The sequence below is a fragment of the Calypte anna genome, chromosome 1 (assembly GCF_003957555.1).
Source record: "Calypte anna isolate BGI_N300 chromosome 1, bCalAnn1_v1.p, whole genome shotgun sequence".
NCBI classification, from domain to species: Eukaryota; Metazoa; Chordata; class Aves; order Apodiformes; family Trochilidae; genus Calypte; species Calypte anna.
The window spans coordinates 68,788,238-68,809,226 of record NC_044244.1 but is presented as its reverse complement, the minus strand read 5'-3'; the positions used below and the strand labels follow the sequence as shown (position 1 = coordinate 68,809,226).

The 20,989-nt window shown below is 35.9% G+C and overlaps 1 protein-coding gene across 1 annotated transcript in view; it reads left to right on the top strand.

The window, feature by feature from the left end:
* PPFIA2 (PTPRF interacting protein alpha 2) overlaps positions 1-20,989 on the top strand; it is a 281,670-nt gene that overhangs the window by 216,876 nt on the left and 43,805 nt on the right. Inside the window, exons 9-17 of the mRNA XM_030446493.1 lie at positions 1,930-2,076; positions 3,983-4,117; positions 12,449-12,532; positions 12,896-13,027; positions 13,817-13,879; positions 15,008-15,099; positions 18,284-18,419; positions 18,873-19,093; positions 20,022-20,259. Coding sequence (XP_030302353.1) covers positions 1,930-2,076; positions 3,983-4,117; positions 12,449-12,532; positions 12,896-13,027; positions 13,817-13,879; positions 15,008-15,099; positions 18,284-18,419; positions 18,873-19,093; positions 20,022-20,259 — 1,248 coding nt within the window. The remainder of the gene's footprint in view (positions 1-1,929; positions 2,077-3,982; positions 4,118-12,448; positions 12,533-12,895; positions 13,028-13,816; positions 13,880-15,007; positions 15,100-18,283; positions 18,420-18,872; positions 19,094-20,021; positions 20,260-20,989) is intronic.

The window sequence follows — 20,989 nt, the reverse complement described above, 5'->3', positions numbered from 1 at the left end:
AAGTTTTCAGCTGTTTCAACTTCTTAAGCAGAAGCTGGTTAAATAGAGATATTGGTCAGATAATCTACAGTATATTTTTTAAACTCCTGGGATGTTTTATAAAATGTCATTATTTATATCATCCATTGTGATATTTACTCTTGTGTGGTAACTTCATTAGAACTGTTATGATATGGTTTTCCCTTCTCTCAAGAAATGCAAACATAATTCAGATTTCCTTTACTCTCCTCCTCTCAAAGTTGTGATGCTCCTTAGTACATTCCAGAGTATCTTATCTAATATGGAGATCAATAAATTTGAATGGTTGCCTTCTAGAACCTATTTTAGTACTTTGAAATTTGATTGGTTAACTTTCTGTTTCACTGCTTTCTAAAATATAGGTATTTTGTATGAATTTATGTGTATTTATATATATGCACTTGTTTGTATGTATTTATTTAACCTGTTATTTCTAGTATTCTGGAAGAAATGTTTCTTCAGATCTGATGCCTGACAAAGCCTCAGAGTGTCTTCACATCTTGGTAGTCTGACTCTTTTTAAGTATTGTATCTGTTTTATCGGGTTACAAAAGATAGTTTGCACTGTGATGTTTCTTTTTCCACTGCTGCTCCATTATACCATCAGGGGTCTCTGACACTCCCCCAATCATCTACCTTTGAAAAATGCTGCTATCTCATGGACACTTGATTGCCACTTGCTATTTCTCCCTTAAATGCCATATTAAACTGGCTACAAGCTTATTGGCTTTCAGCCCTTTAATTCCTGAGCAAACTGAACACTAATGCATTCACATATAGAATAATTACCATATGTCAACATAAAATCTGCCCCAAAGGTATTTGTAAAGATGGATTTACTTGCCATTATTGCATACTCTACAAAAGCCTACCCAGTGCAGAAAATCAAATACTTGCAACAAGAAGGGTATTTTAGTATTTTGTAATTCAGATAAAGTATTAGATCAAAATTAGATCAGATTTTTATGGTCTTTTTTCTGGCAATATGCAAAAGGATCACCTGGATAAGGTTCATTTTAGGACTAGCAATTTAGATTAAATTTACATGTATTGTATCTTACTTGAAAAATAATTTCACTTCAACACTACTTTTATAATGTAATAAAGCAAGCAGCAAGACGTGCTCTTCAGTAAACCTTTTCACCTTGAAAGACTATCAATATGTAGGTCTTTTCAAGAGCCAGACACAAGTTTAAAACTAATAAAAATTTCTTCTTTGACTAAAATTAGTTAAAGAGAAATAAACAATGTAATAAACAGACTAACATATAAGCTAAATTACAGCTATTGACCTCAGTGAGGCCAGCTTCTAATACATGAATAAAAACTGCTCAAGATTTTGAAGAAACACTTATCCATAACATATATGGGTAACATACCCATATGTTATGGTTATGTTATGCATACTGTGGTCACTTCTTTTCCTGAAATTTCGGGACATCATCTGCTGTCTTTTACATGTACTTCTGCTGAAATTTTTTGCAGGACTTAGGAGTAAGAGTAGAAATGTGCATATATATTTTTCCTCAGAATGCTGCACTATGTTTCTACTATTCTATAATTCTATCAGGTTTTCTATTTTCTGATCAGGCCTCCTGTTGTTTAGGAACCAAACAAATAAACGTGAGCTTTGTTTGCTATGTTTTTTGCACTGAAAAATATATAAAAATATACCAAAGGTGAGGGCTGTTTCTGTTTGCTCTACTAAACAGCTACCACTTCAAACACCCTAGTAAGAAAAAAATCCCAAAGCATTTTTCTTTAAAAGAGAAAAACTACTGCTAAGCAATTTCATCTCTACCCACCATTGGCATGAAAATTAAACTGGTATAAATATGAACTGGTATATCCATATATAAAATTACAAGGTGTTTTAATCACCTGGTTCTTGATGGGTTTTTTCTAATGCTAGGCAATGGCACAAAAGGAAGATATGGAAGAAAGAATAACTACCCTGGAGAAGCGCTACCTCAGTGCACAGAGAGAATCCACCTCCATCCATGACATGAACGATAAGCTGGAAAATGAACTGGCAAATAAGGAGGCCATCCTACGTCAGGTGCAGTATCTGCATTAGTCAGCTGCTTTCTGTATGCACTGTGAAAATGAATGCAAAAAGTGGGCAGATCTACAGTAGAAGGGTTTGATTGAGTTAATCTGTTCATTTTTAATCAGCAGATCAGTTAATCTAAAAAGCCCTAAGTTGATCAGCGTCTCTGTGCTTCGTGACAGCCACTACAACCATGAATGACAAATGAATCTGTACATTTAATATTGCAAAATATCTGTGTATTTTGATAGTGTCTTAAATGTACATAGTCATATCCTCTAAGTAAAGGATTATACTTGCTTCTTACATAAAAAAAATCTTTGTTTAAAAAAAAACAAAGCAAAAAACAAAAAACCCAAACCAAAAAAAAAAAAAAATAGTATAAGCAAAAGGAGTTCCCTTCTGCACAAAAAATCAAAATTTACAGACAATATTATATACAAATTCCTCATATTAGCAGAGTTTAAATAAAATTTTACAAATCTAAACTATCCACGATTGTGTTTTGGAAAAGAGTATAACATGACTGTGCAGTTTTCTCTCATGGTAGTGTGTTTCCATAGTAGTGATTCCCAAAGCTAAAAGGTAAAATGAAAAGAAAAAAAGCCATTTGTAGATTGAAGAATACAATGTGAACTGAAAGCTAACATGAAATGAATAAAAATAAAACCATAAAAGATGCGATTCCACCTCTGTTTCAGACAACTATTGTCTTCAAAGACAAAAAGCCTGCATGATCTTATAATCTCTGCTTCTATGATTGTATGCAGATACATTTATACACACATGCACACATTCATCTGTATGTGTCTTTACATATACATATAACTGTGCCTTCAGGGAAATTAAAGCATCAGAACTCAAACTCTACAGCTTCTGCCAGCTTCCTTTGATTATTTTAGGAGATGTCTTCAATCGTTAGGAAAAAACCCGCAACACCCAGCAACAGAAAAGTAAGGTACCTGCATCTCTCCTTAGAGTTTTTATTGCTGCTGATATAAGCTATGCTGTGTTGCAGAGGTCTTCCTACTCACATCAGTGATCAATAGAAATAGGCTTGGAATATATGCAAGCAGGCTTAAAGTGGATTTGGAGCATTGCAAAATGAAAAGCCTGCCTTTTTATGCTTTTGAAGGCTTAAAAAAGAATCTTAAAGCACACTGCTTTTTCATTGTCTTCTATTATCTGGAAGGAACAGAAAAGCAGGAAACACTTACCAAGCCATTAAAAAAATATTATCTCGTGGTGCATCTCAGTAAGCCAGAAAATAATGCAGTTATCAGAAATCTTCCTGTTTCTGTTCAATGGTTATCACAGATTAATCAATTCCAATTGTACAAAAAAAGACTTATTTGTACTTTCATAATGAACAATATCACTACAGCCTTCAGCAACTAGAAACCCATATATGATCCTGAATTAAACTTCAGTTTTCACATTACTTAATATTTGATTGGCATTTGTTCAGCAAATTGCATTTGGCAATTTATTCCCAGCAATTTGTCGCTGGGAATTCTATCCTTCTGGAATTGTCCTTCTGTCCCATTTTAGCTCATGCATAAACTTGTCTGTGAGATAGACCCAGTGTTTCCATTTGGAAAATTCTCATTTTACTGGCACAATTGTTTTCTTCAGAGAAACAATACCTCCATCAGAGGAGCTTTTTGGTCATCTTCATTGCTACCATGTTACAGCCTTAGAAGATCCTTGAACCTCAAATCACTGCTCATTGAGACCGAGAGCCTGCATGGTTCCATGATTTAGTGAATACCTTCCCAATAAACTCTCCCAGGTTATGGGAGTATCTGTGCTTAAGTAGTGAGTTTTGATCGCTTCCCTGACACCCAGGAGACTGAAGAAAAATCTTCATTCTGATTTCATTTTTTACACCCCTTTATCTCTCTTTGGCCTTCAGCTGGAAGACAAAAACAGACAGCTGCAAGAGCGTCTGGAGCTGGCTGAGCAGAAGCTGCAGCAAACCATGAGGAAGGCTGAAACCTTACCCGAAGTGGAGGCTGAACTGGCTCAAAGAATCGCAGCTCTGACTAAGGTACTGCCCCGAGAAATAGGTTCACTTCAGAAGCCTCATCATTTAATGTTGATTCGTATCCTGATTCCTCACCTTGAGGACAAAACAAAAGTAGTATCAAGCTGATGTGAAAGAAGAAAAACATTTACGGATTAGCGCGTGCCGAAAGTTTAACCGGAAACGGTTTCATTGCTGTGTTTGTAATTCTTAGCATTTTGGTAACAGGAAAAGTAGTTATCTGTAAATTAGCTTAGACTGTATTTACAACAAAGTCACATGTTTCTGGAACATGTGAGCATTACTTATCCTAGGAGGATAAGAAGCTCTCCCACCCCTGTGTGTGTGTGAGGGTTTCTAATTTAAGCGGAGAGGAGTGGGGAGAACTCTCGTTCCTACACTTGAATCTTCTGGATGTTTTCATACATGTGTATGAAACAACAATTATTTTCGTTTCAGTAAGTGGTATAAAATCAAATCACAGTGGCAGCTGGTATCATTTCTAGTACACAAATGAAGACAACTCACAGTACATACTTACAAGATTTGTTTTGAATGACCCTTTGGATCATGTATCTGAAAACACGAATCGGAAACATTGAGAGGGTTTCAAACTGAAAAACGGAGGGTTTTTCTGAAAAAAAAACAAGAAACAAACAAAAAAAAATTACATGGCACCTTTCTTACAGAAAAATAAGAAGGTAAAATTAAAATTCCAGTAGTCTGATTTTCATATTTCCCTTCTAATAGTTTCAGGTGTGCATGTAGTTAATACTCAGGTATTATCAACTCAGGTATAATCAGCTTCATAAAAACACATAAAGATAATATGTTTAATCTCTTAAAATCAGACAAAGAAAGAAAAAATACATTTAAGAGATTGTACTACATATTGTTATGATTTACCTAAGCTTATCTTTCTCTATTGCCAAGGAATCCTGGCTATTTTTGTTCCTAGCCATTTTTAGATTTGATGGATTTTTTTCAGTTCTCGTGTTTTTCACTATATATATAAGCTTTAATTGTGGAGCAGCTCACTAATAAAGTCTGGTTTCAAAGTAATGTAGTTAAATTTAGAGGGTGAGAGGGAGTGAGAGAGAGAGGGAGAGAAAGAGGGAGAGAGAGGGAGGGAGGAAGGAAGAGAGGGAGTGAGAGAGAGAGGGAGAGAAAGAGGAAGAGAGAGGGAGGGAGGAAGGAAGAGAGGAAGGAAGAGAGGAAGGAAGAGAGGAAGGGAGGAAGAGAGGAAGGGAGGAAGAGAGGAAGAGAGGAAGGGAGGAAGAGAGGAAGGGAGGAAGGGAGGAAGGGAGGAAGGGAGGAAGGGAGGAAGGGAGGAAGGAAGGGAGGAAGGAAGGAAGGAAGGAAGGAAGGAAGGAAGGAAGGAAGGAAGGAAGGAAGGAAGGAAGGAAGGAAGGAAGGAAGGAAGGAAGGAAGGAAGGAAGGAAGGAAGGAAGGAAGGAAGGAAGGAAGGAAGGAAGGAAGGAAGGAAGGAAGGAAGGAAGGAAGGAAGATTACCTACTTTGTGGAGATTTGGGTTGAGTTTTTTAATTTTATTAAGTAAATATCATTATTCAGTAATCAGTATTTTGTGCTGTCCGCTTTATGTTTATGTGAATGGGTGGGAATCTGAATGGGAGACTGAAAGTGGTGGGAAAAAAAGAGAATCAGCAAAAAAAGAACTCCATGAAATATCAAGCAAATATAATTGCATTTTATTAAAAACTCAGGTCCACATAAGAGCAACCCCAAGGCATTTTAACATTTTGTTTTTCAGTTGTTTATGATTCTACAAATAATCACATTTTCTAATGCCCTCAGTAGATCAAAAGTACTGTTTTCTATTTTAAGAGGATTTTTCCTGAATAATTTCTCCAGCAATTAGGCACCAGTAAGTATTTTGCAGTCTCAAGCATGTCTTTTCTTGCAACTGCATTTTTCCTTGGACATATATTATTGACAGAATTGTAAGAAGAAATCCCATTTCAACCATGCAGAGCACTCAGGTACTTCCATGAGATGCTGTTGTTATTGTGACCTTAAAGCTGCAGTATACATCTCTGTTTGTCTTCTTACATCATTTCATGGGATGAAGTTAGATAGCTGTGAACAGAGATGACACTCCACTCCATTTCACTTTGATTTATGTTAAGTTTTTGCCAAGCAGGAAGCACTAAGAATTGTATTATACTGTAATGCTGATTCTGTTCATTTCTCTGTGATTGCATGAAACACTGTACAGTGTAATGAAACACTGTACTTTTATCTTATTTAAAATTGTGTCTTCTTGGATTACATAAGATGAAGAAGAATGTCTGAATTTGGCCAGTAGGCCAAATACCTAAAAGTAAGCCAACAGGCCAAAAAAGCCTGTGGTTTATAGATCTTGTATATATATATTAAAAAAACTGTAGACCTTACTACAGTGCTGGTTTGACATCTCTGAAGCCTCAATTCTTTTCATGGATCACATAAATGTAGTTCTGAACCAAAGATGATGATGTAGTCACTGCAGCTTACTGAAGTAGTTTTAAATTAGCTACCTGGTAGACTGTTACTCCACTAGCTATTTAAAGCTGGAAGACCTGCCTAAGAAGATGAATAATGTCTAATTATTTTTGCCCTTGTTGAGCTTTTTGCCAGCATACATATTGTCAGGAAGGCTCTAATTAGCTGGATTCAGACTACCTGAAGTCTGTCCACCTGAGCTATGATCACTGCATTTCCATGTGTACTGAATAAAACATGAGCCACCTGAATCAGCTAGATTTTCTGCACTGCAAAAAAGTCAAAACTGATTCTCCTTTCTTTTATATTACCTCAATGAAAGTGGCTTCTCTGAGATTAATGGGGTAACAATCATATGAAAGAGGTGAGTTAAACCTATATATTTTATATGTTTTTTAAGGAAAAGTAGTATGGGATAACTGGAAACCATGACTGCTTCTCTGTGGGTAAAATATAGGACCTGTAATTTACAAGAAGAGGTAAAACAGAACAAACATGTTCTGGACTTGGATGTGATGCCCCACCACTCCCCACACCCACATTTAAAATATGCATGTTACAATTCTGTATTCAATTTATTATACTCTTCCTCATAGTAAAGCAGGGTTGGGATTCTACAAAGAAGAATGTAGAATGAGATCTTTCTATGGTATCAGTTTTTAAAATGAGTTGTTTCTCTTTTTTTATATATATGGGCTAGTGAATGACTTTTGCTACCTTTCCATGCCCAAAACTAGTTCATAAGGACTGAACTTCCAAAAATCTGGACTATACAGTGAACTCAGATAAGTACTCATAAATTTCCCTGATTCATTTGAACTTTTCTTTGGCTTTGTTTTCACTGTGTTCTCCCCATTGGATGAGCAACTGGAGGGTTAGTCAGCCTGTGGCAGACTAACCTGGAACAGCATGATCCCATGTGCTGTGCTATCCTGCCTGGCCATCACACCGGTACCCGTCTGGTCATGACAAGTAGCACAGTTCCCAGCATGTATCCCAAGATTTGGACTGCCATAACTCATTGAGCCACCTTGTTCTCACTCTCACACTATTGGTCTGTTTGCCTGCCCCAAAGAAGAGGCACTTGGTAGTAGAAAGAGCCTCTCTCCAATATTAACTAAACCTCAGAAGGGTTGGGTTTTTTTCCTCAGGCACTGGAGCATCTAGAATCTTCAGATGGTTAGTCTGTAAAACGTGGTTTCTCCTTGCATGTATTTAAGGAGTACTCCAGTGGAGATAACCAGTATCCACCTTTCATTCACTCACACCCACTGTTAGCCACTATCCCCCTCAGGTGCCTGTGCAACAGAGGTACCATATCACTTTCTCTGATCACAAGACAGCATTTTATTCCATCATCCCTCTTTGCAGGTCATCAAGCACCAACAGTGCTTTTTAACTGCACTGAGATGGAGAAAAGGAAACCATAATTATAACAAACCACATTTAGACTAGTAACACATTCAGTTTATTTTAAATGTGATAAAAAATGACTTGAAAATTGTAGGCAAGTGGGACACAATGCTTATTTTGTGACAATGTGAAGAACTGGTTTGCATTAGGTAGGGAAGGAGTTGCACGAAAATGAAAGGAAGTCTGTTGTGGAAAGGATGATAAGGATGGAAACTCTCCTGGAAATCTCTCTGAGAAGAAAGAAGAGAGAGAAAAAATGATGAGTTAGATGAAGAATGAGGTTGATAAATCTTCTGGGAAAAAGAATCAAAACAATACAGTCTTCTATGGGGAGGGAAGCCTAAGAAAACTCCACATTTGCCACACATTACTGTCTTCTCAGACCATCCCTCTTCTTGCACTTCCCTTTCCACAGAAGAATTTTGTCCTGATAGGAGGAAGAAGCAAGTTTGACAGAGCTAAATGGAAGGAGTGGCTTACTAAACCTACAAGATGTAGAAGGTGGTGGAAAAATGAAGGAATGGCATGAATGTGTAGATGTCTAGTGACTGAAAAGTTGGTTTTGTAGAAAAAAGGGGTGACTTAAGCCACCATATTTTGTCACATTTCAATGGAGTAGAAGTAACCACGTGAACAAGTAGCTGGTAACTTTCTAAGCTGTTGTGACTCAGTCACCATGATCATCTGTTTTCACCTGCAGTTGCATAGCTTGATTCAATAATGTATTATTTCTTCTGGAATAACTCATTCTAAAAATTAACCAAAGGACTGTGTGTTATAAGAAGCCAGTAGAAAAACTGGAGACAGCAAGTATTGAAAAGTTGAGGTCTCAAAACTGTGGAAATCAGCTTGTTCAATTGGAAGAGTTTAGATTTGTTCCTGCAACCCAGCATGAGGAAGAATAATTATAGCACCTGTACTGGACAGGTGCTTTCTGCATCTGAAATTGGATTTTTTTTTTTTTTTCAACTAAGATGCAAAGACCTAGAAAATGTGCAGTGCCAACATTAACAGATGATGTGAAAGCAACTTTTTTTTTCTTTTTTCTTTTTTTTTTTTTTTTTTTTTTTTTGTGGTCACATTAACAGCAGGATTTTAACAGGGTTAGAGAGCAAGAATACAAGCTGTTTTGGAATTCTCTCAAAGCAGAATTTTCCTGTGTGTTACTGGCTTATACTGGTTATTTCTCTGCTGCTTCTTATCATATAGATTGCAAAGTGAGCATTAAGACTCATACTAGTATCTCACAGGGATCAGACATATTTTCTTGTCCATATATTTTTAATACAGTCTAAGATACACATTTAGCAAATCTGTTTATAACTGTCTGTGCTGGCTAAATGCTTTAAAAGCCAGTTGCTGAATACCCCACCATGTGTCTGGCTAATCCTCCTGTACAGAGTAATATTGAACAGGCATGCAAGTGATATATTAAAATGAAGAATATAGGGTAAGATCTGCCAAGCCATTAGTCAAGCAAGTTCCACTTTAGAAAGTTTTTAGCTGAGTTAACTCTTGGCAAAACAATTTGTAAGAAATCCAACTTCTGTTCTCAAACATTAGAGCCCATGATTGTCCTTTCTTTCTCACTTTTGTCAGAAATTCTGCTATGGCAATGGGACTATCACTGGTGTCTCAGCCTCTGCCTCATACCATCAACCCACAGGGCATAGACTGAACCATCCAAGGCTTTCATGGCAGGTTTCCAAGTCTGCCAAAGAGCCTGTTCTGGTGGATATGTCTGGGGCTGACTAACACAGGGAGGGGGAAGCCAAAATTGCCTTGGGCAACCTGTGCCAACATCTCACCACCCTCACAAAGATAATTTTTTCCTCAACTCTAACCTAAATCTTCCCTTTTCAAGTTTGAAACCATTGTCCTCTTCCTACACATACATGTAAAAAGCCCTACCCCAGCTTTCTTGTAGGCAAAAATAAATAGAAACAATGAAAATTAAGTAGCTTGCTTTTAGAGTTTACAGTCCTCTAAGCTCTTTAGTTTTGTAGGATGGTACATCCAGTGGGTTCTTCATCTCCCTCAATGAAAATGGTTTCAAAAGAGGTAAAATTACTTAAGCATTCTCCGTCATCAGCTCAGAGCTTTGATGATTTCCAATCATCTCCCGACCTTTGGAGACACTTTAAGAAAAGGTCTTGAACCAATAGTGCAGCCAAGACTCATACAAGGGGAAAAGTCTGTCTTCTACAGAGAAGGATAAATCTAATCTTGACCCCTTAGTGGAGGAGTTAGCATGATTTTTTTCTGCAGTTACAGGGACTTTTCAACCCTATTTTTTCATTTATGCAGTTGGGAGACAAAGCAGGGCATTGGAATTTGTGTGCTAAAACACATTACGATGTAAAGCTAAAAGATAAAACAAAGAAACTCATAAAGGAACCATCATTGGTCCAAATAATAATAGACAAACAAGATAGTTTCACATAGTGAATAAGTTCAAATGTATCACAATATGCCTGCTTTATGATCAGAAATTACAACTGCTTTTATTAAATGAGCTTAATTACAAAGTATATTGACTTTCCCTTAAAGTTAGCAATAACTTGAGTTTTGAGAATATACTTAGCTCAAAAGAATAGCAGTGACTGTCAAAGCTAAGCATTCTTTTATTTATACAAAGTAGGATTTTGTCATATGGATGTCTTTGTATAAAACATTGCAGTTTATATTTATAAATCTCGAGATAACAGGCTTATTTTATGTCTGGTCTTTAGGCTTGATATATTATTGAATTTCAGTTTTGAGTAATTTTAAGTTATGAATTACTTTGGTGTCTGTTCCTAATTATTCTGATAAATCCTAATCGATAACAGCATGAAAAACAGCCTCACTAAAAAATATAGTTGTAAAATTAGTGTTTCTTGTACATTTTAAAGTTTGCTTGTCTGAAGATGGATGAAGATGGAGGTCAGGATGTCTTGTTGAGAGAGAGTAAATCTGACAGAGGGAAATAGCATTTGACAAGCGTGAGCTCACAACAGACTCATCAGACGCTCTGTCTATATGCCTTATGCACATTCCTGTTTCCATAGCAACAAATCCAATATATCCATTTCCCTTTCTTTAAGGGCTTTTTTTTTCTCATTTTGAATGATAACATAGACTTGTTTGATATGACAATAACATGAATATTCATGTTTTACAAAAAATTACCTAATTAAGGTTGATTTCTGTCAGAAGTAGTAATGAATCTTTGGATGAATTACTCTTTCTATACTCAGTAATAACTTTTCATTCCTATTAATGAATTTTTATTTATAGGTTCTTCTTTCTTTTATCTGATGACCTTGACCTTCCAGGGAGATCCACCAGGGTGGATCCTTTCAAAGGGATGAAACTATATTGTTTATTTTAATGAAAGGGCTTATGTAGTGTATTCTATAATGGAATACTAAAGTTTGATCTTTAGATATTCTTCCTGTTTTCTAGAAAGTAGGGAATGTATCATAACATTGCACAGTTCTGTAACTGGCTGATCATTAATTTAGTATTTATATATTGTTTTCATTCCTAGAAAACGATAGAAGATTTATAAAGAACTTTTTGACATTGTCCTCGCATAGTCCTGTTCTGATGTTTAGTTTGCCATAATTCCAAAAAAACCCAAACATTAGATTAGACAGTATTGCTCTGAAATTACTCTGTAGTGTCATCAGCCAGCCATCACTAACCTTGAACTTCCATGTGTAGGTTGATAGCTTTTTTAGCATTCCATTATTTTGAGTTTCTCCACATCAACTGCATCATATTCACCAAAAATCAGTGTAGTTTATTCCATGTAAAAATCTGTCAGTTAAAAGTATTTAAATTTTCAATCACACTTTTCTTTTAAGCATTCTGTGCTGTATTCTGTTCAGTGTCAGTGTCTTTAGTTCTGATTTTTCAATTTTGTCCCTCTCCTTTTCCTTGACTTGTTAGTCTGATCCAACCTCTTCTACCTCATCTGATGATTATCAATATGTTATGGAAGCTAAACTACAAGAAATGATCTCCATACGTAGGAAGGTAGTCCTACTGGACTTTACTTTCTATTGCTAAATAGAATCCATCTGACTTGTTTTAATTTCTTTAATTTTTTTTTTTTAATTGATAATCAACCATCGTGCAGTTCAGTGCTTCAGGAGCTTACAATTTTACAATGGCAGGTTTGTGTTCAAACCATGCACAGTCTGCATGTTACATTTGGCTGATTTCATTGCTCATAAATAACTCCAATGTTTTGCTGATGCTTGGATGTAACAGGCCTTTGTAGCTGACACATTTCAAGCAATGCTGTTCAGCTGCCTGTTTAAATAAAGTTTATTTTTGGAAAACTAAGTTTGCAGTTAGTAGTAGCTTGCTTTATGTTTTATTTAAATCTTACTGAGATAAAAATTTACAAAGCCACTTAAATTACAGAAAGAGTCCTTCTGTATTTTGCAGGCAGAAGAAAGACATGGAAACATTGAGGAAAGAATGAGACACTTAGAAGCTCAACTTGAAGAGAAGAATCAGGAACTTCAAAGAGTACGTGTCTTGCAGACAACTTCTGTGCAATTTTCTCATTTTAATTTAATTTGTCAATATAACCCTACATTATGCACCTCAGCACACAAGTCTATCTACTGGTAAATGTTTCATTTATAACAGTGATGGCAGCATCTTCCCACGTTACTTATCTGTCTTCATTGTTTACATCTAGTTGCAGATTTCAAAGATTATTGCTGATACAACAATGAATGTGTATTACTCAGTAACTGTTTTAGTGATTCCTGTGGAATTTCTTTAGATAGCTGCAGTTACCGTATTTCATTTTACATTTTTTTTAAATGAAACATGTCTGTACTGCTTTATTTTGAACCCTACCAATCAGTCTCTTCTATATTAAAGGCAAGGCAAAGAGAAAAAATGAATGAGGAGCACAACAAAAGGTTATCAGATACCGTAGACAGACTCTTGACAGAATCCAATGAGCGTCTGCAGCTACACTTAAAAGAGAGAATGGCAGCACTTGAAGAAAAGGTATGGTGCAAAGGGTAATGTAAAGTTGACCTTAATAAAGATTCTTCTGTGGGAAACATGGTCCCACGTTTATCGGAATGGATACATCATGCTGATTTGTATTACCGAATATTACCACAAATATGGTCTCACTTACACATTCAACAATTCAAGAGTGGACTCAAGAATCTTCTCAGAGGTACTGCAGACTGGATAAACTGAATATTCTGAGTCCCTGTCCCTTATAGAATAAACATCTATCCCTGGATAGGGAATTCTATTTACAGGTTTTCTGTGGTGTGAGACGCAATGGGCCTGTAAAATTCAAATCCCATGAGTTTATATTCACCCTTCGTAATCCTTCCTTCTTCTACTTATTCACCTGCACTTTAATCTGAGGAGAATCTTTCAGTGTCTTTCAGAAAGACATTTGAGAATCTCTCAGAGGATGTACTTCTGTTTTTTATCACTGAAACAAAATGTTGTGGAAAGAACGAAATAGGTCTGGCAAAAGAAGAACCTGGGAGAAATAGTTGTGTAAGAGCATGACAGTTTCTAAATTAAAAATGCAGTGTTTACTGTTTTTTATAGGACATTGTCCTACATGTTTGGATTACTTCCAGTGTTTTATCTTGAACATGTACTTAAACTGAGGCATTCAAGGATTTTCTTTTTAAAGTCCAGTGAAAGACTTATTTGTTACTTAAGCTTCCTAACTTGTACATGGAGGTTACATGTATGTGGTGATATTTAGCGAATCTCTAATTTCTTTCTGGGTTTTTTTCTTTTCTTTTTTTTCTTTCTTTCTAGAATGTTTTGATTCAAGAATCTGAAAGTTTCAGGAAAAATCTTGAAGAATCTTTACATGATAAGGTACTGCATTTTTATCTGTTTTTCCTTAAAAGTTATGTATTTAGAAGTAATTATATGGTATATTAATTATCCAACCAGCATGCAAAATCTTCTCTGCATCAATGATAATTTCTTTAATCATCCAGATATCTTACCTTACCTCTGAGGGTCTCTAAAAATTGTTCTGAGCTAAGTTCATGGTTGAGATCCTAGCCTCAGGAAGGCAAGATAAAAATTCTTATTTATTTATTTAAATTGCACTTAGATAAAGAAACTGTTGAAACAATTTTAGACGTTGGCATAAAAGCAGATATTAATAATATCTAAATACCTGGTAAATTATATAAGCAGACTGACCACCGATTCATCTTTATAATTCTATTCAATGAAGAAATAGTGTAAAAATACTGTAATAAGAATTACTGAATATGAAAGTAATTAAGCGCAGATCCCTTTCGTTCCTAGATTTTGAAAATCTCAATATTTTAATCCTTTGGAACAGCAGGTTGCTTCTTCATCCCATGTTTGCTCCTAATTTGTTTTAAAATTCTTAGACTGTCATTTGTAGAATTTGGGAACAGTGCTGCTTTTCCTAGTAGCTGCTGTCAATAGACATTTTGTTAGTTGGTTCCAGAAATCCATTTTTTGCATCCGCCTGTCATTTTTTACCAGCAGCACCTGAGTTTCATCAGCTCCCAGGAGCGAGCTTTAAAAATGCAGTCCATTAAAGGACCTAAAATGTGGTTGTCTCTAAGTCTATGTCTATTCATAAATAAAAAGCCCAGGACACAATCTCTAAAGGACAAATGTTGTGTTGCACACTGAACTATGCCTAGGCACAGAGAATACAGCTATTGCACAGATCAGTGCTGGTTCTTTTCCTGACCCTAGCTGTATAAGGAAAAAAGTAACTTTCAAGTCCAAACCAGTTTTGCCATCACTTCAAGATAGTGGAAGAACACTAGAGTGCTGTACAACCTTGGTGCATGCCTTGCAATAATGAGAGTTAAACAAGTTCACTGCCTTCTCCTATTATAGCTGGTACTACTTTCAGTTTATCTTGCTTGTGTAGTTTTACAAGAACAATAACTCATAAAGTTAATATATTTTTTATCACAAGGAATTATATCTTACCATTCTTATTTCCAGGAAAGACTTGCTGAAGAAATTGAGAAACTGAGGTCCGAACTGGATCAAATGAAATTGAGGGCTGGTTCTTTAATTGAACCAACCCTGTCAAGGTAATATTAAATAACAAAAATTTCTACCCTTTAAGTTAAAATGGAACATAAATACAAGTGTCAGGCCTTCACAAGAGGTATTTTTTCTGACCCCACATACAAGTACTCATGTATTTTTTAGAATGTATAATTCGTGCAATGATTATTACAGCTGTTTTTTATCTTTTTTATAGGAAAATGGGGCCTTATAGCAGTGAGAATAGACCTAAATCTTACTGAGATTAATTTGAAAACACCTTCTTTAATGCTGAAGCTGATCAACATATCTGTGATATATTGATAGGCTATACGATATGAGCATATGATATGATCATATTTGATCAATTGTATCTAATAATGATTTTTATTAGGAAGAAATAACTCAGCTTTTCTTAGTATGTAGGACCAAGCCACAGCTCTTCAGGTAAAGATGAAGGCAGTATTCAAAGACACCTGACAATGTCATAACAGGACATTAAACATTGTGTCTTTTTTTGGCAGAAAAGCAATATGGGAACCATAATAAGATAGATATAAAAAAATTCCTAATAATAGCTGAAATTAATTTATAATGTTAGAAAGTCCTTCTTGCCTAAATTTATCCCTCAAAATAAAAAAAATTAACTTGAGTGATAAATGTGTGTCATGTCCTGTTTTCATACAACAACATTCAACATGTAATCTTTAAAAAGATGGCAGCCAAAGCTCTTTGACCAAGATTAAATTCAGAGCACTCTAGTCCTCTGAATTTATTCTTTTTGGAGATTTTTTTTGCTTGCATCAGGTATTGTTTGCATACTGTTTGCTCAGACATCATTTAGAATCTGGACAAGGTTTCTCCCTTGACCTTTTATTATCTCTTGGAATAATATTTTTCTGTACGTGGAGAAGTGTAAATCACTGATATTCAGAATGTTATTCTTGTAGTTGTTCAAATTTGGTTCCTTTGGGAGTGTGTGACCACGGGCTCATAAAACACTGTTTTGTGAGTGTGCTTGCAAGTACACAGACTGCTGAACTGCTGAAGCTACCAGTAGAGGTGGTTTTGGAGCAGCCATCCTTGGTAAGCAGCACCTCATGCTGATTAGCTCATGTGCTGTAAATAGGAGTCTGATTAGCCCTGTCAAAGGGTTGTTTGACCTTGATAAACTGTCTGAATGTCTTGGGAACCTAGCAGGTTCCCCTAAACCAGTATATTTCCCCTTCCATGACCTCACCTCTCAATGCTGCCGGCCCCTTTGGGAATAGGGAGCTATCAGCCTTAAATCCTCATTGTTCTCAGCCCTTCTGCAGTATTTGCAGGAGTTTGTTCTTTCAACAGAATGATGAAGCTGGTGAGTAGATAGGGATTAGATGGCAGAGACTAAAACCTGTACTGTTTCTGTTTTCCTGCCAACTTGCTGTGCAAGTGTCAAGTATTATCAATTAGCAGAGTAAAGTTGTGTTTCAACAAACACAGTACTAGCAGAAAACAAAAAACAGTCACTGCCCTAAATGGCTTACAATATACAGACAAATTAAACAAATGAAACCCCAAAATATATTATCCAGTGCTGTAGATGGAGGGCTTAGGACATCTGTAGCCTAACTGCTATCAACTTTCTTATTGGTATAATCAAAAAAGTGTTTTTAGAGAAATTCTTAAAAGGTGAAATAGTGGGAAGCACAGAGAAATAAACTAGTGGTTGTTCAGAAAAGGACAATAGTATGAGCTAAAACTCTAAACCATCATTCAGTATCTGTGACATTTTTATAGATCTGATTTGATTACTATGGCACATACCTATGTTTCAGGAATTCTAGTACCTCTTGGTTCTAATTGTTTCTCTAAATGTAAAGAAATTTTATTTGTTTATTTATTGTTTATATATTTTTTCTAAAACAAACTGGGTTAGTACTTGAAATTCTTCCACTATTATTTTAGATTTGTCACAGTACTTACACTTCTTCATTACAGTCTGTCAAAGTAGCTTGGAGTAGAGGCTTTCATGATTTTTTTATGGTTATCAATAAGCAGAAACCAGAGTTGTACCATATTATCTTTCACTTTTAATTTATTAAAGTCATGTCTGAAATCTGAGACCAATGCTTCAGTCTTCCAAGGATGAGTATGTTTTAATTGAAATTAAGTACCTCTCAAGGAAAAGTTAATCTCTATGTTTAGAAATAGACACAACAAGAGCTCAGGTGAGCTGTCAGGCCCCAGCTCCCTCAGCCTCTCCTTTTAAGTCTTTCCCCCTAGTCCCCTCATCACAGCCTCGTTGCTCTCCTCTGGACCCATTCCAGCACCTCAGGGTCCTTCTTGAAGTGAGAGGCCCAGAACTGTAGAGAGGACTCAAGGTGAGGCCTTGTGCTGAGTCCAAGTGGAGAATTATATCCCCAGTCCTGCTGATACAAGCCAAGATGCCACTGGCAGTTCATGTCTTTTTATGTGCAGATTGCTTACATGTTAAGAACTCAAAATTTTTCAGGTCTCCACTGCTGTGGTTAAATGCTCAGATGGTGCACAAAGCCTTTGCTCTTCTTACTCAGCTACAGATCCATGGGCAGCATTCCTGAATTGCACCATGAAGCAAACTTTTACTGCTGTAGCTTGACCAAGGACAGAAAAGCCAAGGACTGTGTTCTGTGACCAAGAAAAGATATGACAAAGTGTGCATGTCTCACCACAATGTCCCAAGACTTCTAGGGTTACAGGCAGAATTGGAAGTTAAAACTCTCAAAAGTGTTATCAAATAAACATGAACCATTCATAAGTGATGTTAGATATTGCAAGGCAGTTCGCTCACTTGTGAATATGTAGCACGCTTACAGTAACCTTACAGATAGTCATTCAGGAAAGTAATGGAAGTAAAATATACAGGATAGTACATTCAGCAGCCAGTTATCTTAATTATCTTGTCCTGAAATCTGCTTGTTTTTCACATTATAATTTTAGACAATCACTTTTACTATCTAAGTTCTTCATTTTGAAATAGCAAAGGCTTTATTGGTTTTTTTTTTCCTTCCATTAATTTTCTTACAATACATTTTCAGGTTTTCATTTTTAAATTCTATTTTGTGCATTGTTTCTGTAATTTGTTCTTATGCATAATAATTTATATTTTTTTTAAAAAAGGCATTTGTGTTCCTACAGTGAAAGTAATTGGATTATGCTTTATTAAACTACTATTGTCTCAGTTTACTTCTGTGGTTCTTTTTATAGACCTCACCTCGACACATCAGCAGAGCTGAGGTACTCTGTGGGCTCACTGGTTGATAGCCAGTCTGATTATCGGTCAACTAAAGTGATAAGGAGACCTAGAAGAGGCCGGATGGGTGTACGCAGAGATGAGCCAAAGGTGAATCCTGAATTTCTTCTCCTGTTTTCTCTTAGAAGAGATTGCATTTCAGGCTCTTCAGCTTACAGTTTGAGTATTTCCAGAAAACAAACAAAAACCAACAACAACACAGCAGAGAAACCCGAACAGAAATGCGAGAGTGTTTTGTTATACATACTAAAGACAAGAGTGCTGTAGTACTAAAATGAAAGAAGACAAGGCTGAAATTCAAGCATCAAAGTTCAAGCATATTTGACTGTCTGTCTTTTCTGGGCATATTTTTATGTAAATTTTCCTGAGAATGAATCTTACACAGCATTAGAAATTACTTGAAAAAATATCATTTGTAACACTGCAAGTATTAATCATGGAATCATTTTAAATGTTAGTTGCTTTCCTTTCCAGTTTTATAGCATTTCAACTTTGCTGTTGTCTTCTATGGAATAAGCCATGTATATCCTAATTCCTACTCAGGTAAAATCACTTGGGGATCACGAGTGGAATAGGACCCAGCAGATTGGCATTTTGAGCAGCCATCCGTTTGAAAGCGACACTGAAATGTCCGACATTGATGATGATGATAGAGAAACACTTTTCAGTTCCATGGACCTCCTGTCACCAAGTGGCCATTCTGATGCCCAGACTCTGGCCATGATGCTTCAGGAGCAGCTAGATGCAATCAATAAAGAAATCAGGTACGTAGCCTGATTCTTAAAAATTAGAAAGCCACTCGTACTTTTAAACATCATGTGTCCATTTTTCGCTGGAGGCCCATGGAGAGTTGTTTATTTCCCTTACTGAAGAAGTTTATGCTGAACTATAGGCTTTCATTACTACCACAAGCATTATTAAAGAACCAAGTAACTAATTTTGCATTCCTTAATATATTTCAGAAAAATGATTCTACAAGGATAGTCTTGAAAACTCTGTTCCATTTCACATTGCCTTTATTGTTTGGGGTTTTTTTCTTCTTTTTATTGACAAACACTATAAGGGTTTATCAAATTGTTTGAGTTATAAAAAGAGATTAAAAAATATTTTGCCTTGGTTTTGTGCTATTATAAAAGATGATTCAGAATTTAGATTACTGAAATGAAAAAGACTGTTATAATTTCTTTTCAAAATATTATTTTACTTTCTGCCATGACTCTCTTCAGAAAAAACTGTAGACGTTTTTTAGAAATTTTGAAATGGATCTTAAGAAGAATATTTATCACAGCAAAGGAATTTGTAGGTTTCTGTTTACAATACATTATGGTTTCATTTATTGTAATTCCTTCATTACAGTTAGAAAAGGATGCTTCAAAAAAAAAAAAAAAGAGAGAGAGAATAACTCCATTAAGACTGGAGTCTGGTAAATCAGATTGTTAACTGCCCTTCACCTTATATATGAAGTCTGGTTGTTGGGCATATTCTTCAGCTTTTAAAGATAAAGGAATTCAGAAAAATAATTTTGTCATTCTGGTGATTAAAAATACCATTTTCAATATTTTGGAGTTGATGGCTGCTATTTGTATTTGCTTTCTTTTTGCTTTGAATCTTGTATGAAATTAAATATGTTTTAGCTTTGCTTTTTGGTTTTGCAGAGACAAATATAAACACATTCTGCTTTTATTTAACAAGGTTAATCCAAGAAGAGAAAGAGTCAACAGAACTGCGTGCTGAAGAAATAGAGAACAGAGTAGCCAGTGTGAGTCTGGAAGGCTTAAATTTGGCCAGAGTCCACCAAGGTACATCCATCACTGGCTCAGTGACAGCGTCATCACTTGCAAGCTCATCTCCTCCCAGTGGACACTCAACTCCTAAACTCACCCCACGCAGCCCAGCCAGGGAGATGGACAGAATGGGGGTTATGACGCTGGTAAGAAACTTCACGGTGCCAGTTTTACGTGTGGTATTTCTAGTATTAAATACTTGATCTTGTCACTGTATGAATGCGTCATCTCTAATTCTTTATTTACCTCTTCATCATACATATAGTTAGCAAACTCCCTGTAATATGGATGGTTTCCTTTTTTAGTTGTGTTTTTGTGCATTGCACCATTCCCCAGGGACCTCTTGATCTGAAGATCAAGGGCCTTCAGGCAGCAGAATTAGTAAGAATCAGAACTGATCACTGGAATTACTGTAATCACTTTATGTGTAAGAAATATGAACTAATGAAAAGCTCTGAAATGATACAGTCATTACACAGTACTCTGTGGGACTATTGGTGAGTATAAGCATCCCAGAAATGTCTGGAAGACATTAAAACTTGCTATTACTTCATGTGTATGATTATTTGGATCTAGCTGCATATTTAGTATACTCTGTTGTCTTTGCAGCATTGTGTATGTATTAATCATTCATCAAGCACATGAGATAAGTGCTTTGTTTTCCGACAAGGTTTCATTGAAACATTGCAACACAACGTGTTGCAACACAAACAGATACAAAGTTGTCAAATTATCATGCAAAGGATTTCTAACATTCCTCTACCTTTGAAGTCACATCCTGAAATATCTAGTTTGACTTGAAAAGGGACTTGCAAAAAATTAGATTTTGATCCTAGTCAAAAATATTCAATGCAACAATATATACAATGAATATGC